Source organism: Leucoraja erinacea, chromosome 20 (assembly GCF_028641065.1).
Source record: "Leucoraja erinacea ecotype New England chromosome 20, Leri_hhj_1, whole genome shotgun sequence".
Taxonomy (NCBI): Eukaryota; Metazoa; Chordata; class Chondrichthyes; order Rajiformes; family Rajidae; genus Leucoraja; species Leucoraja erinaceus.
In genome coordinates, this window is record NC_073396.1 from 6,252,990 (window position 1) to 6,270,518 (window position 17,529).

At 46.0% G+C, this 17,529-nt stretch overlaps 1 protein-coding gene across 1 annotated transcript; it reads right to left on the reverse strand.

Annotated features, from left to right (window-relative positions):
• Positions 1-231: 231 nt before the first annotated feature.
• Positions 232-17,507, reverse strand: hagh (hydroxyacylglutathione hydrolase). The gene is made up of 9 exons (XM_055651095.1): positions 17,347-17,507; positions 13,915-14,081; positions 11,025-11,089; positions 9,665-9,782; positions 8,832-8,940; positions 5,909-6,012; positions 5,118-5,219; positions 4,013-4,092; positions 232-3,232 (listed from the first exon to the last, which is right to left on the reverse strand). The coding sequence occupies exons 1-9, from the start codon at positions 17,468-17,470 to the stop codon at positions 3,133-3,135; spliced, it is 969 nt and encodes a 322-aa protein (XP_055507070.1). The 5' UTR covers positions 17,471-17,507; the 3' UTR covers positions 232-3,132.
• Between the last annotated feature and the right edge of the window lie 22 nt (positions 17,508-17,529).

The following is a 17,529-nucleotide window of genomic DNA, read 5'->3' on the forward strand; positions in this document are numbered from 1 at the left end:
AACATGTCATAGAGTCATGGAGCTTAGTTTAGAGAGGGTGGAAACAGGCCCTTCGGCCCACCGAGTCCACGCCTACCAGCGATCCCCATACACTAACGCGATCCCAAGCACACGCTAGTGACAATTTACAATTTTACCAAAGCCAATTCGCTCTTAAAATCATCTGGTTCGTCTTCGAATCAGTAACAGAGACGTCCGGGTTTCAGGTAAAGAAACGTCTCCACAAAATGCAACAGCACAAAGCATTTTATTTATTCATTTATTTTCTTTATAACTTCTCAAAAATTGACAATAACGCAATGAAAAACAAAACCACAATCAGCAGGTATATTGTCAACGGAGAAACATCTTACCACACAGATTCCACACAGGGATGCTAATCAAGATGAAAAGGAACACAGTTTGTTTCTTCAAGCCGAGTGCTGGACAGATCTACGGAATAATTCTAAAGCCCGGCAGAAAAGTCAGCATGAAATTTCTTCGATTGAGATGAGCCCTGTAGTTTTCTTATAGACTATCTGATACTTACTGAGGAAGTGGCCAATCTCGGTTAAAAACAAAACTGCATTCTGGAAGAGCCGAACGTAAAAGGTATAAGTTAGCAGAGCGTTAAACAGTGGTTAGTTTTGGACACACAGTGCTGGAGTAACTCAGCGGGTCAGGCAGCATCTCGGGAGAACACGGGTCGGGACTCTATTCAGACTGTGACAGGGAACAAATCTGGGTTTCTCAAAGCTGGTCCAGCACATACATAGCGTTTCTATTTTGTTTACACTTAAGATTCTAGGTCATATCATTGAAAGGAACTAAATATTTGTGAAGACACGAGGTACTTCAGAAGCTGGTTTACAAACAAAAGACAGCAGATTACTGAATCAGTCTGAAGAAGGGTCCTGGCCTGAAATGTCACATAGAAAATAGGTGCAGGAGTAGGCCATTCGGCCCTTCAAGCCTGTACCGCCATTCAATATGATCAGGGCTGATCATCCAACTCAGTATCTTGTACCTGTCACCTATCCACATTCTTCACAGATGCTGCCTGACCCGCTGAGTCACTCCAGCACTTTGTGTTAAGCATTTTCGTTGGGACTACAAACAAGGGTTCTTACATTCTTTATCAGTCCCCACAGCCGTTGACTTTAGATATATCAATTCCACTGTACAATGAAAAATCCCAAGATGGAAGTCAAATTTCACTGGACTTTAAATGGCCTGTCCCCACTGTATGAGGTCATTCAAGAGTTCTCCCGAGTTCTCTCCCGTTTCGAGCTGGTGTAATATACGTAGCGGGCACCTAGGGGCTCGTACAAGTAAAAAGTAAACATTTTTTTTCATCACAAGTATTTTTTTACTAGTGGACATTACATGAGCTCGAATCAGGGGAGAACTCTTGAATTACCTCGTACAGTGGGGCAGACCCTTAACTGGTACATGTGACAATAAACTGACATTGAAGACTAAGTGAAATCTGTAATAACATATATATATATCTTTTTTTTAAATGTGTCCAGTGGAACAATTCTAATGTCGCAGAGAACAAGAGGGAAATATATCCATGTATCACATTCAAACGCACTCTGGATTTTATTTAATGACATCAGTTTTTGTTCCTTCCCACAGCGACATTCTTAACTGATATTAAATGAATCGCTAAAATTAATTGCAAAAATTCAATATGATTACATTTAATTCAAAATCATCTAATTTTTTACTTTTACTATTCACACTTTTTCACACTCGCGTTGGGACCAGTCGGATACAAATATATTTTTGTATTTAGGATTTTGTAAATCAGAAGCTTGAAGCTACTTCAAATTGATGGAAGGGATTGAAAGATACAGCACCTGGAAACAGAGGCTTCAGCCCCCCGGGTCCACGCTGACCATCCAGCCCGCCAACCATTCAGCCCGCTCACACTAGTTCTATGCTATCCCACTTTCCCATCCACTCCCTTCACACTGGGGACAAATTACAGTGGCCAATTAGCCTGCAAGCCCGCACGTCTTGGGGACGTGGGAGGAAACCGGAGCACCCGGAGGAAACGCGCGCGGTCACAGGGAGGGCGTGCAAACTCCACACAGACAGCACGGCACCTGAAGTCAGGATCGAACCCGGGGCTGTGAGGCAGCAGCTCCACCTGCTGCGCCACTGTGCAAACGGGCTTCAGTGCCCAGAACATAGCAGGGATAGAATTATGTTTCTAAAATAAGGTGACTGCAAATAGCATGCAGCTATAGAAAGAATCTGATTTAATTTATTTACACATTTAATGATTCTTTGCTCCATAATCTTTGTCCAGAGAGCCCGGGAGACCGCGGCTACTTTCAGATTGCGACGCTGTGCGGTCATCGGCAGAGTTGTGGTCTTTCAATCCCTGGCCATCCATTTACGATGTAACATTTGCTTTCCATGCTTCGGTAAAACAGGGCTGACAGGTCTCAGTGCGAAGTGACTGGGACTTTTTGCTCAGGTATACAGTCACTTAAATCGCTTGGCTTCTAAGAAAATGGCAGCAAGCAAGTCAAGTTAAAAGCAGACTAAAAGATGGAGAGAGAAATGGAGCAAAAGAGAATCATCTCTCTGACAGAAGTGAAAGAACATGTTACAATTTTCATTCATCTACAACACATGAAAATTAGATACCATAATCATAACTATCATACGTTATTAGCCAAGTATGTTTTGCAACATATATTGTACATATTTCATTTGTCTAGAGTTGCTTAGAGATACAGCGCGGCAACAGGCCCTTCGGCCCACCAGGTCCGTGCCGACCAGCGATCCCCGCACATTAACACCCACTAGAGACAATTTTTCGATTTCCCAAGATAATTAGCCTGCTGTACGTCTTTGGAGTGTGGGAGGAAACTGACGATCTCAGAGAAAACCCACGCAGGTCACGGGGCGAACGCACAAACTCCGTGCAGACGGAACCCGTAGTCGGGATCGAACTCGGGTCTCCGGCGCGGCATTCGCTGTAAGGCAGCGACTCTACCGCTGCACCACCGTGACCACAAAGCAAAGCAAATACAATTTATTTAGAAGATTTATTACTGAATATATTTTACACCATTATACTAGGTGCAGAAGTCAATGTGTATTGAAAGCCCGTGACCTGGTCGCACCTTTTAATTAATCCACCGGGACTTTAAAACGGTCCTTTTCTTTCCTGATTGCATCCATTGTGGAAATTGCATCCTTCGTCCCAGCGTGGTCCTGCACACTTTTTTCCCTGTTTAAAAAAAAAAAAAACACTTGTTGTTTTCCACACCTCTCTATTCTCAAATGTCAATACTGACAATTACTTGAGACAGACAAAAAAAAGCTCAGCCGGTCAGGCAGCATCTCTGGAGAAAAGGAATCGGCAGGCGTTTCGGGTTGGAAGCTTTCTTCAGACTGGATTCAATTTATTTAGAATCTTTATTGCCTTCCAGGGGAGTCCAGAACCAGGGGCCACAGTTTAAGAATAAGGGGTAAGCCATTTAGAATGGAGACGAGGAAACACTTTTTCTCACAGGGAGTGGTGAGTCTGTGGAATTCTCTGCCTCAGAGGGCAGTGGAGGCCGGTTCTCTGGATGCTTTCAAGAGAGAGCTAGATAGGGCTCTTAAAAATAGCGGAGTCAGGGGATATGGGGAGAAGGCAGGAACGGGGTACTGATTGGGGATGATCAGCCATGATCACATTGAATGGCGGTGCTGGCTCGAAGGGCCGAATGGACCTATTCCTGCACCTATTGTCGATTGTCAGAATGCGGGAACTCCTCTCGACCATGAAGGAGACTCACCAGAGGCCACCAGCGAGCATGTGGCAACCATGAGGCGAGCACAGTCTCCTGCACTTGCCTAAGTGGGACAGGCTCTTTAGTAAATATACTTTACACCTGGGGCTCCTTTGGGAAAAAAGGAATAGGCGACTTCTATCAGGTCTCCCCGCAACCTCCAACATTCCAGAGAAAACAATCCACGTCTGTCCAGTCTCTCCCTGAGACGATTAACATGGATTTAGTCATACCTGACTCTCATGAAAGGGTTATAACTGAACTCCTCTCCAATGGTGGATGGGATGGTGGGATTTCCAAGTTTGTAGTGTTCCTAAAACAGATTAAAGAATCTGATCAAAATCTATAATTCAAATTTGCCAACTATTAACACAAGACATAAAGTGATGGAGTCATACAGTGTGGAAACAGCCCCTTCAGCCCAACTCACCCACACCGGCCAACAATGTCCCAGCTTCCCTATTCCCTCTTGTCCGCGCTTGGTCCATATCCCTCCAAACCCGTCCTATCCATGTAACTGCTCAACTGTTTCTTAAACGATGGGATAGTCCCAGCCTCAACTACCTCCTCTGGCAGCTTGTTCCATGCACCCAAAGTGAAAAGGAATTGGCGGCCGTTCCGTGTTGGAAGCCTTCTTCAGACTGGATCCAATTTATATAGAAGCTTTATTGCCTGTGAAAAAGTTACCCCTCGGATTCCCCATTAAATCTTTTCCCCTTCATCTTGAACCTATGTCCTCTGGTCCTCGATCTTTGCATTATAACTTAACACAGAATACACTGAATTTTTATATACATGGGAACAGCTCTAAGAGAAATCCACAGTCTTATCTCAACAGAATCGAAGTGTTTTGAGGGTTTACATAATTTATGGATGAATCAATTGCCCTGAAAATGTTCATATTAACCATTTAAAGGGCGGCACGGTGGTGCAGCGGTAGAATTGCTGCCTTACAGCGCCAGAGACCTGGGTTCGATCCACGATGTCTGCTCGGCCCACCGAGTCCGTGCCGACTAGTGATCACCCCGTACACTAACACTATGCTACCCGCACTAGACACAATGTACAATTTTACAGAACCTGCACGTCTTTGGAGTGTGGGAGGAAACCGGAGCACCCGGAGAAAACCCACGGGGTCACGGGGCAGGTACAAACTCCGTGCAGACAGCACCCGTGGTCAGGATCGAACCCGGGTCTCTGGCGCTGTGAGGCAGCAGCTCTACCGCTGCACCACCGTGCTGGCCCGACAATAAAACACTCTTGACCAGCGAAGCAGGCGGAGTCATACGATGAAGCAAGCGGTTACACACGCGCTGAAAATGCAGGCGCCAAACCTACCTTAGCCCAGGCTAGCTTTTGTTTGATCATTGCATTGTTTGGTTCAACATGTTGTGCAAATTTAAGGTTGTTGACTGTATACTCGTGGCCGCAGTACACCCTCTGGAAACAAGGAACGCTCAGTCAATACCAACTTCTTACCGAATAAAACACACAATCCAGCAATGGCAGCCACAGCAAGCCGTCGCAGAGGGAGTCGTGTTATTGTAACACTTTAGTTTCCAAAAATATGACATTTTCCAACATGTAGTGAGAAAGCACAATTGAAGAGAATTAGTTTGGAAGCTTGGAAGGAAAGTGGGGACAACGGAATCAAGGGATATGGGGAGAAAACGGGAATGGGGTACTGATTCTGGTTGATAAGCCATGAGCATATTAAGTGGCAGTGCTGGCTCGAAGGGCCGAATGGCCTACTCCTGCATCTGATACAGAATGGGAACAGGTCCGTCGGCCCACCGAGTCCATGCCGACCCGTTCACACTTGTTCTCCACCCAGGGTTCAATCCTGACCTCGGGTGCTGCCTGTGTGGAGTTTGCACGTTCTGGCGATTATCTCTGCATTTAGAAGATAAAAATGTGGCGCTATGTTCAAGCAGTGGCTTCAACATATAACATGGCAGCAAGAGGCAGGGAGTAAATTAAATGCTTTATTTGTAAGTACTTCTTTACATAAATCTGACAATGGAAAAAATAGATGGCACGGAATGATGCAGACACATGGTAAATGTGAGGGCTGACATTGGGAGGTGGAGGGAGCTTTTCCGATCGTTGATGAAAATTAAACCACTCACGGTTTCATGTGGCAGGCTGCCGAGGATGTCGATCAGGGCTCGATACATCTCCTCGCCCGACCCTTCAAAGAACTTACCACAGCCACCAACAAAGAGTGTGTCACCTGTGAACAAGCACAGAACCAACCTATCAATCTGCAGACCATACCGTGAACTTTAAAACAGATTTTATAAACAGTCTATACAGTATATACATCTTAGTTTATCATTTTAGTTTTAGAGATACGGCGTGAAATCAGGCCATTCGGCCCGCCGAGTCAGCACCGACCAGCGATCCCCGCGCATCAACACTACCCGACACACACACACACACACACTGTGGATAATTTACACTTGTACCGATCCAATTCACCGACAGACCTGCACGTCTTTGGAGCGGGGGAGGAAACCGAGGATCTCGGTGAAAATCCACGCGGGTCACGGGGAGAATGTACACGCTCCGTACAGACAGCGCCCGCCCGTGGTCGGGATCGAACCCGGGTCTCCGGCGCGGCAAGCGCTTGTAAGACAGCAACTCTACCGCTGCGCCACCGCACAGGCCCATCAACTCACCGAAGCGGTGGAAAGGACACAGTACAAGCGAAACCAAGATGGGCCCTTTACCTTTGCACTGCGGACAGCTAGATCGTATTCCCGTATAGTCTTCACCTGGCCAGCACGCAGATGAAAGCTGTTCACTGTACCTCGGTACATGTGACAACAATAAACAAAGTCAAAATATTTAAACGGTGATCGGTGAAGTTTGATGCACTTAGTTCAACTTACACTAGAATTCCCACATGACTGCTGTTTAAATTGGTCAAGGATTTGTTTGATACTAATCGTGCTTATGGGTGGTCGATGGTCGGTGCGGGCTCGGTGGGCCGAAGGGCCTGTTTCCATGCTGTATCTCTAAACTAAATACGACCCAGCTAACAACCTCACAATCTACTCTCAGCTGAATCAACGGTGCTGAAATGCAGCACCTACTCTCCCAGGTAACCCCGCTCACACTGTGCTGGGAGGGGGAGAGGGGGAGAGGGGGAGAGGGAGAGACGGGAGAGAGAGGGAGAGAGGGGAGAGAGAGAGAGAGACCTAGATCACGCGACAGCCTTTGTCCACCGAGCTGAACTCTATAGAGGACGAGAGAGAGAGAGAGAGAGAGAGAGAGAGAGAGAGAACGCCTGTCCTCAGGCCAACACTCGGCAGTCAAGGTGTTCTGGTAAAACTGAAGACAAAGAATATCAAGGGGAAAAAAACAATTCTAACAGATGTCGGCCTGCTACGCTCAAAGGAAGCTGGTTGTGATAATTGGTCAATTATCTCAGCCTCCAGAGTGCAGTCGTAGGAAGTCCTTGTGGCAGCATTCAAGGCACAGCCATCTTCAGCTGTTTAACACATGATATTCCTTCCAGCACAGAGGCAGGGGCTTGCAGACGCACTATCTCACAGCTCCAGGTTCAGACGCAACTTCTGGTGTTGCCGGCACGGAGCTCTTACATTCTCTCTGTGACTGTCCGGGGTTTGTGTGGGTGCTACGGTTTCACATAGATGTGCGGACCTGAAGTTTAATTGGTCACTGTATACTTGCCCTGAGTGTGTGGGTGAATGTTGGTGGGGGCGGGGGGTGGGGGGAAACACAAGGGTTTTGATAGAAACATTAGAGAGAATGAAACAAGACAATTAAAAATGTGTAGGAAGGAACTGCAGGTGCTGGTTTAAACCGGAGATAAGACACAAAAAGCTGGAGTAACTCAGCGGGCCATTCAGCATCTCTGGAGAGAAGGAATGGGTGACGTTTCAGGTCTTGGTTTATAACCTATAACGTCACCCATTCCTTCTCTCCAGAGATGCGGCCTGTCTGTCCCCCCTGAGTTATTCCACCATTTTGTGTCTTATCTTCTTGGCAATTAAAACGATGGCCGATGGTCGACACAGGTAAATGCACTGATGGACAACACAAAGTGATGGAGGATCTCAGCAGGCTCGGCCGCATCTGTGGAGATCTTGAAGGGCCTGTCCCACTTGGTGATTTTTCCCGGCGACTGCCGGCATCATCGACTGACGTATCTGGTCACCGGACAATTTGCGGCACGGTGGCGTATGACGCGGGGCGTTTTTTTCAAGTGTCGCAACATTTTTTTTGTCGCCGCTGGATTTTGAAATGTTCAAAGTCTTTTGGCGACACTGAATTGACATCGTCAGTCGCCAAATAAAATCGCCAGGTGGGACAGGCCCCTTAAACTCTCAGGAAGGGCCCCGACCCGAAACATCACCTATCCATGTTCCCATGGGGATGATCAGCCATGATCACATTGAATGGCGGTGCTGGTTCGAAGGGCCAAATGGCCTACTCCTGCACCCATTGTCTATTGTCTACAGTTGTCTGTATGGAATTTGAACGTTCTCCCCGTGACTACAAAGATGCGTGGGTCTGAAGGTTAATTTCCTTCGGTAGGTTGTAAAATTGTCGCTATTGTGTGTAGGTTAGTGTACGGGGTGATCTTTGGTCAGCGCAGACTCGCTGGGCTGATTCCACGCTGTATCCCTAACGTCTAAAAGTCTATCTGCGTATAAAAAAAATCATTCAGCTATATTTTAGTTTAGTTTAGAGATACAGCGCGGAAACAGGCCCTTCGGCCCACCGGGTCCGCACCGACCAGCGATCCACGCACGTTAACGCCGTCCTGCACATACTAAGGACATTTATTTTTTTTTACACTTCCCAAGCCAATTAACCTGCAAACCTGCACGTCTTTGGAGGAAGGTGGGAGGAAACCGAAGATGGCGGAGTGAGCCCACGCAGGTCACTGGGAGAACGTACAAACAGCACCCGCAGTCAGGATCGAACCCGGGTCGCCAGCGCTGCATTCGCTGTAAGGCAGCAACTCTACCGCTGCGCCACCGTGACCATATTGATGAGGGATGTTCCAGATATACTTACCAGTGAACACAGCGGGGGCCTCAGTACTATTATCTTTGGTCACAAAGTAGCAGATATGTCCTGTTGTGTGACAAGGAGTAAACAGGCACTCCACATTCAACGAGCCAACCTACATGGGTCAAGCACATCACGTCAGGCTGTTAGTTTCAATTTGACACACGTTGTTACTCACTTAGAATCACCAGTCGATGAAATGATAAAAAGGATAATCGGATGAAAAAGATACGACTGTTAGATGAAATGGCAGTAACTCTTTCCAAAACCATGTTGTTTTTAATCATTCGGCAACAATAGACAATAGGTGCAGGAGTAGGCCATTCGGCCCTTCGAGCCATTCACTGTGATCAAGGCTGATCATCCACCATCAGTACCCCGTTCCTGCCTTCTCCCCATATCCCTTGACTCTGCCATCTTTAAGAGCTCTCTCTAACTCTCTCTTGAAAGCATCCAGAGAATTGGCCTCCACTGCCTTCGGAGGCAGAGAATTCCACAGATTCACAACTCTCTGGGCGAAAGCGTTTTTCCTCATCTCCGTTCTGAATGGCCTTGCCCCTTATCCTAAAACTGTGGCCTAAATAATTAAACATATATACAGGTTTACCCTTGGGAAGGAGATGAGGAATAATTTCTTTAGCTAGGGGGTGGAATTAATTGCCACTGAAGGCTGTGGAGGCCAAGGCAATGGTTACTTTTAAGGTGGAGATTGATAGATTCTTCTTTAGTACAGGTGTCAGGGGTTAAGGGGAGAAGGCAGGAGAATGTTGGCTGGAAGGGAACGCTTGAGGTGTCATTATTATGGGGGCAGACGATTCTTGCGCAATCTCGTTGGCTACCTGGAACTTCTTCTTGTGTGTGACCTTGCAGGTGAGAGCTCCGATGCGATCGTCCCCACCATAGACCTTGAGGCCAGGCACTTTCTTCACCAAATCCTCATTTCCCCCAGCGTGGTCCCTGGAAACAAGGCAACAGAACCGTTAGCAGCAGAGCCAGACCTGAATAACGCAGGGAAATAAACGGAGCCATCTTTGCAAAAGTATGAGGGGGATGGCCGAGACCTATGACAAGAAGACTCTCGTTGAACTAGGTCATGGCACCAGACAAATAATAATGGTGAGGCGAGGAACTGCAGAGGCTGGAGTCTTGAGCAACACAACAAAGTGCTGGAGGAACGCTGCAGAGAATGGGCAGGCAATGTTATGAGTCCAGGAGAGACCCTTCTTCAGACTGACTGAGCAAATACAGGGATACAGCAGATACAATAATGGCATTTAAGAGGCTTTTAGATAGGCACAAGATAGTCAGACGATCAGATTTGGATGGTTCTTTTGTAAATCCTTGTTCAGCAACTAATTCCTGTTTAAACATTGTTTAATAAATCCCTTTGGGTTCCTGTGTTGGTTCCACTAAACTCTCTAGTGGGAGGGTCCAGAGCACGAGGCACAGCCTCAGAATAAAAGGCCATGCCTTTAGAAAGGAGATGAGGAGGAATTTCCTTAGTGGTCAATATGTGGAATCCATTGCCACAGAAGGTTGTGGAGGCCAAGCCATTGGGTATTTTTAACACGTTTCACCAAGTGCTGGAGTCACTCAGCGGGTCAGGCAGCATCTATGGAGCTAAGGAAATAGGCAACGTTTCGGGCCGAAACCCGGAAGGGTTTCGGCCTGAAACGTTACCTATTTCCATAAGGATTTCGGCCCCGAAACGTTGCCTATTTCCTTCGCTACATAGATGCTGCTGCACCATAACTCAGCGGGTCAGGCAGCATCTGTGGAGAACATGGATAGGTGACGTTTCACAGAGTGCTGGAGTAACTCAGAGATTTGCTTACGTAACTCGATTAGTAAGTGTAAGTGTGTCAAACGTTATGGGGAAGAAGGCAGGAGAACGGGGTTGAGAGGGAAGGATAGGTCCGCCATGATCGAATGGCGGAGCAGAATTGATGGGCCGATTGGCCTAATACTGCTCCAATGACGTGTGAACATATGATCGTTGATTGTTTCTGTCCCTGATTTAAACTTTTCCCGACTTTCTCCCTATCTAAATTCAGAAGAATGGTAGAGGGAATAGACAAGGCAGCAGGTTTCAGGTCAGGAACCTTCTTCAGAGTCACGTTGGCATGGGGGAGATCAGAGCTGAAGACGTATGCGAGGCACGTCTATTTTTCACTCCTATGCTTTCGGGAACTTGCTTACCAGTGATGGTGTGTGGTAAGGACAGTGGTCAGCTTTACACCGTGCTTTTTAACTGCAGCGACCACCTGCAAGAAAAAAAACAAAATAATTCATTCAAAGCTAAACTTTATAGCATTTATTTGCAAAAATAAACTTCACAGATTCAGCAACTAAATTTAGTTTAGTTTAGTTAAAACACATTTGTACTCCCTGGCTTTTGACCATGCCTGAGGCTTTGTTTCTGTTTGTGGTGTTTTTGATGTTTCTTTATTTTACATGTCTTTTCCTACTATTTCTTTTGATTGTTATTTTTGGTGTCTATTGACTTTTTTGTCAATGATTAGTGATGTACAGCACTTTGTTGCAGCTATGTTTGTTTTTAAAGTGCTCTATAAATAAAATTATTATTATTATTACTATTATTATTAGAGATACAGCGCGGAACAGCGCGAGTCCGCGCGGACCAGTGATCCCTGCACGCTAACACTATCCGACACACACTAGGGACAATCTTAGCCACCAAACCTGTACGTCCTTACGTCTTTGGAATGGGGGGGGGGGGGGGGGGGGGGGGGGGGGGGGAGACTGGAGATCCCAGAGAAAACCCATGCAGGTCACGGGGAGAAAGAACAAACTCCTTCGAGACAGCACCCGTAGTCAGGATCGAACCCGGTTCTCTGGCGCTGTAAGGCAGCAACTCTACTGCTGATTTATAACGGAAACAAGTGTTCGGCAGAAATTAAGCGAATCATTGGTATTCACATATCACTTTTGAAATCCACCAGAATATTCAATGTTCTTCAAGTTATTTTATTGCTTTCCTTGACACCAAATAAATTGTTGGTCATCGTGGTCTGATTAGCTGCCCTCGCATGCTATACAGTAGGCAGCTCAGCATTTCTTCAATGAAGGGGTGGTACACTGGCACAGCGGTAGAGTTGCTGCCTCACAGCACCAGAGACCCAGCTTCAATCCTGACTGCGGTTGTTATCTGTACTGAGTCCCAAAGACATGCAGGTTTGTAGATTAATTGACCGCCGTAAATTGCCTCTGGTGTGCAGGGGATGGATGTGAAAGTGGGAGAACATTGGCCTAGTGTGACCTGAACATTGGCCTATCTCTGAACTAAACACAAGCTTTTCACTGTATCTTGGTGGACAATAATATTCCAATACTAAACTGCAGGTAGAAATCTTTACTATTAAAAGAGAGAAAAATAAGGTAAAAGGTACACAAAATGCTGGAGTAACTCAGTGGGTGAGGCAGCAGCATCTATGGAGAGAAGGAATGGGTGACGTTTAGGGTCGCGACCCTTCTTCAAAATAAGGTAGCATGCCTTAATAACTACCGTCCACCAGCTCCAACATCCAATATGACCAAGTGCTTCGAGAAATTGGTGTTGGCGCACATTAACTCCAGACTCCCAACCTGCTTTGATCCACCGCTGTTTTCTTACCGTCGCAACAGGTCCACTGCAGACGCCATCTCCATGGCCCCAAGCTAAACTCTGGAACACCCAGACCATAAACCTAAACCTAAAAACTGAATGCCACGTGTCCGTTGCTGTCTGGATCTTAGTTGAGCACCACAAACATAGAACCAGTGTGATCCAGGTGACCCATTGTTGGTGTGGACTCTGTGGATCAAAGGGCATGTTTCCATGCTTTATCACCAATCTTTCTTCTCCGGGATCTTCGGTTTCCTCCCAAACTCAAACGACGTACAGGTTTGTAGGTTAATTTGCTTGGTATCATTGTAGCGGCAGATTTTTCAGATCTTTCAGGAAATTAACTCCCTAGCCACTAATTGGACGAGAGGGGATAAGGGGAATATCTTCGGTACGCATGCAAGCTGCCTCAGAGACTTTCAGAGCTTCTACTTTCATAAAGCTTCAGCACACAGTCTTTTAATGAATATTTTCTTTATTGTAGATATAAAACAGTAAGATACATCCAAGGTTTACCGACTTGTTCCAGCAATCTTCTTCGAACTCCAGCGCATTGCTTCAGATACTAGAAAACTCCTCGTGTCTTCTTCTTCACATGAGGCTTGACATGCTTGACCTGGCTTGACATGGTCGAAGGATAAACCTTCTCCCTCTCCTGTCCAAAACGAATCCCCAACTAAACTAACACCCAAGCAGTTTAGCTGCATAAACACGCCCCAAGACACGTCATAAAATCCCACCCACATTATAACGGGCTGGCTAAAATTTAAAGGACCATGCCATCCACAATGACATGCAAAATAGGCCAAATGGCCACTACAATCATTGTAAATTGTCCCTAGTGTGTGTAGGATAGTGTTGGTGTGCGGGGGGGGGGTCGCTGGTCGGCGCGGACTCGGTGATCGAAGGGTTGACGCGTCAATTTCTGCGCTGTATCTCAAAACTTAACTTAACTAAAGATAGACGATCTAGAACATAAAAAATAATCTCCTTGTGGCGATTGAATAAACTCCCTCCTGCTTTCCCTCCTCACTTATTTCTTTTCTTCACTATTTTCTTTTTCCACCTATCACTCACCCACACTAGCCTATTCTTTACCCTCATTCTTTACTACCTCATTTTCCTTTTTCTATTCTTACTTTTCTCTTTAACAAAAAAGGAAGTTGTACAGAGAATGTAATATGTTAACATAATTTTGGGAACCTGTAAAAAGGTACCACTGTATTGTACTTACTTCTAATAAATAAAATTATAAAACTAAAAAAAAAAATTAAAAAAAAATGCTGGAGGAACTCAGCGGGACAGGCAGCATTTCTGGAGAGAAGAAGTGGGTGACGTTTCACGTCGAGACCCTCCTTCAGACTAAACTAAACTAGTTTTTTCACTATAGCTCAATGCACATGAATTTAATACTATTAATTTTATAATTTAATACTAATAACTACATATTTTTTTCCTACTTGCCTTCTGTGGCTCCACAGGATCGACTATCGCGGCCTCTCCGGAATCCTTATCAATGAGGAGATACATATAGTTATCCTGCAGTGCTGGCAACAGTTCAACCTTCATCCCTGCCTTGAGAAGGGTCTCAGGTTGTCTGATGGCACCTCTAGAGTAAAAACACAACGAGCCTGCAGGTAGAAGCAGAAATAAACACAGGTGAAGCATATTGTGTACATGTTATTCCTGAATATTATGCATTAACATTGATAATTTCCAGCTATTAATTGACAAAGTATTTTGTTTTGTGTAAGGGCCATTGATTGCAAGATGAAATCAAGCTGAGCTGAATCAGGTATGATGACATTTGAATAATGCCACCAATAATGTCGGCGCCCGCATGTGTAATATACACAAAAATAATTTCACTGTGTACTTGCAGGCGTGAAAAATAAAGCACTGTTGAACGACTGACTATTCTCTCGGGTATTTGATTCCCAGGCATAATCTTCCCACTCTCCCTTATCTGAATGTTTAATTTTGCTAGCCTAATTTTTTGCTGGTACCAGGAACCCACTCATCTCACATCTGTAAAACCCTGCCCCAAGCATTTCCATCTCCCTCAAGTTCTTCACCAGCATTCACAAAACTGTACAGACTTTCCGTAGGGACTTGGGTTTTATTTCGATCCTCCCTGTGTGGGGACTGTGAGAAGAACGGGTCTGCTCTTCCATTTTGTCTTCCATCAATGGCAACACTTCACTCTGTGGGGAATCAAACTTTACTCCGGTGAATGTACCCCCTCCGAGAGCTAGGCTAAACGTTCCCAGTGGTGGTGGCCCATAGAGTTCACCTAGCTATAGGTGCTGAGACCATTTCTATCAACCGGCTACACATAGGGCTAATGTCAGGCTCATCCAAAAATATTCAGTCTTTAAAAGTAGATCATATTTTAGTGAAGGAAGAATTATTTCATCTCCTCACTTTGATTAAGGCCAATACGTTTTTTCACTTCTCGCGAGAATATTTGCAGTTTTAGGAGAACAGTTTTAGGTAAGTGGTTCATGTGGAATGCTCAATCCGAGCATAGCGAACAGCCGCCTCCTGAGCCATTCACAGGTTCATAAATTTTAGGAGCGGAATAAGGCCATTCCGGCCCATCAAGTCTACTCTGCCATTCAATCATGGCCGATCTACCTTTCCCTCTCAACCCCATTCTCCTGCCTTCACCCCATAACTGCTTACATTCATGAATTCTATATTATAATTACATTTAATGTGAGATGAGGAACTGGCGACACTGAGTGAGGCCAATCAGAGGCAGTTAATTAAAGTTCCACTGGCACTAAAGCGGTCTTTCAATTTGCATTGTACCTTTGGAAGGATTTACAAATGTCAATGGATAAACTATGGAAGATTAGTTAAAGATTTAAAATTGACTTTTGTTACACATTGAGACACTAAATGTGATTTAATTAGAAACACTGTTTACGTTTAACGGGGGGGTGTTCACATGTGCTCTTTAACGATGTAGAGGTGGTGTTTTAAGCAGGATCCCAGAAAACGTCTAATACCAGGTAGAAACAAGGAACTGCAGATGCTAGTTTGCGCAAAAGGACACAAAGTGCTGGAGTAACTCAGGGGGCCAGGCAGCATCTCTGGAGAATATGGAACCAATCAATGCTGTGTAGAAAGGAACTGCAGATGCTGCAGTTAGATAGAAGACAAGACACAAAAATGCTGGAGTAACTCAGCGGGTCAGGCAGCATCTCTGGAGAAAAGTCTGAAAGGTCTCGCCCAGAAACGTCACATATTCCTTTTCTCCAGAGATGCTGCCTGACCCGCTGAGTTACTCCAGCAATTTGTGCCTCGCCCCATTTATTTTCTTGTTAGACCAGAAGTATGGGTAATCCTCCGTCAGTTTCGCCACCTCCCGTCAACGTGACCCCACCACTCGCCACATCTTCCCATCTCCCCCCATGCCTGCCTTCCGCAAAGACCGCTCCCTCCGTAACTCCCTTGTCAATTCTTCCCTTCCCTCCCGTACCACTCCCTCCCCGGGCACTTTCCCTTGCAACCGCAAGAGATGCAACACTTGTCCCTTTACCTCCCCCCTCGACTCCATTCAAGGACCCAAGCAGTCGTTCCAGGTGCGACAGAGGTTCACCTGCATCTCCTCCAACCTCATCTATTGCATCCGCTGCTCTAGATGTCAGCTGATCTACATCCGTGAGACCAAACGGAGGTTGGACGATCGTTTCGCCGAACACCTCCGCTCGGTCCGCAAGAACCTACCTGACCTCCCGGTGGCTCAGCACTTCAACTCCCCCTCCCATTCCATATCCAACCTCTCTGTCCTGGGTCTCCTCCATGGCCAGAGCGAGCAACACCGGAAATTGGAGGAAGAACACCTCATATTCCGCTTGGGGAGTCTGCATCCTGGGGGCATGAACATTGAATTCTCCCAATTTTGTTAGCCCTTGCTGTCTCCTCCCATTCCTCAGCCCTCGGGCTCCTCCTCCTCCTCCTTTTTCCTTTCTTCTCCCCGCTCCCCCCACCAGTCTGAAGAAGGGTTTCGGCCCGAAAAGTTGCCTATCTCCTTCGCTAGACGATAAGCAAACCTCTGCTACTCTACAATTAATTTTCCAAAGAGCTGCTTGCTACATCTGATTGCAAAGTGCACGCATTTATTTCCTTCCGAGCTAAAAGAGCCAGAGCTTTAATTGTAAACATAGTTCCAGAGAGTGTTGTCAATTTAATTGAACAGCGGGGAACCCAAACAAGTGGGCCTCAAAAATACTGTGTCCACCCGCAGACATGACTTGTAAACAAAAGCGCTCAGTGCAGGTAACTTCCGCAACACAGCCCAGGCTGCCAGCTGACAGGCCCATACTATAAACAAGTGTAACCTTCGATTCTCCAGCATCTGCAGTTCCCTCTTAAACACTATAAACAAGTATGTTTGTCACCGAGGGAATGACAACCACCGAAATATGCATCTGTCTTTTACTGAATTAATTCGAATTGCTAAAAAAATGGCTCCTAAATGCATTTGAGAAAGGGGGGGGGGGGTGGGTGTTAAAAAAGCAGGTGGATTTTATATATATATATATATATGTATATATATATACATACACACATATATACATATACACACACACACAACTCCACAGATAAATATGTATCCGATATTCTGGATTTAAAGTGACAAACGCAGGGGTGTTGCAAATGGGGACGGCGACAGCAAAAGGAGGCAACGTTTAGAGGATGGCAGGGGAGGGGGGGGAGAGGTTGCAATGATACATTTATGGTTGTTGTGCAAGTTTGATACATTGTGGAGGTGGTGAAAGAGAGAGAGAGAGAGAGAGTCAGGAGCAAAGATTTAGATTATAGAGCTCTAATCTAATGATCTTTGGTCAGGAGCGGATCCACAATTGAACTGAGTGAGTGTCCTACCGAGTCTCCGAGCAGCGGCTCCCAGCGCAGTGACACCACAGAGTCGGTGCAAGAGCACCACCATAGTCAGCGGCGGTACATAACCGTCAGGGGAGGGAGGAGAAGGGGAAAGTGCACCAACCATCTGAGCAAGGACAGCCTTTAACCTCCAAACTCTCCCCCATCAACTCCACCCCCGCTCGG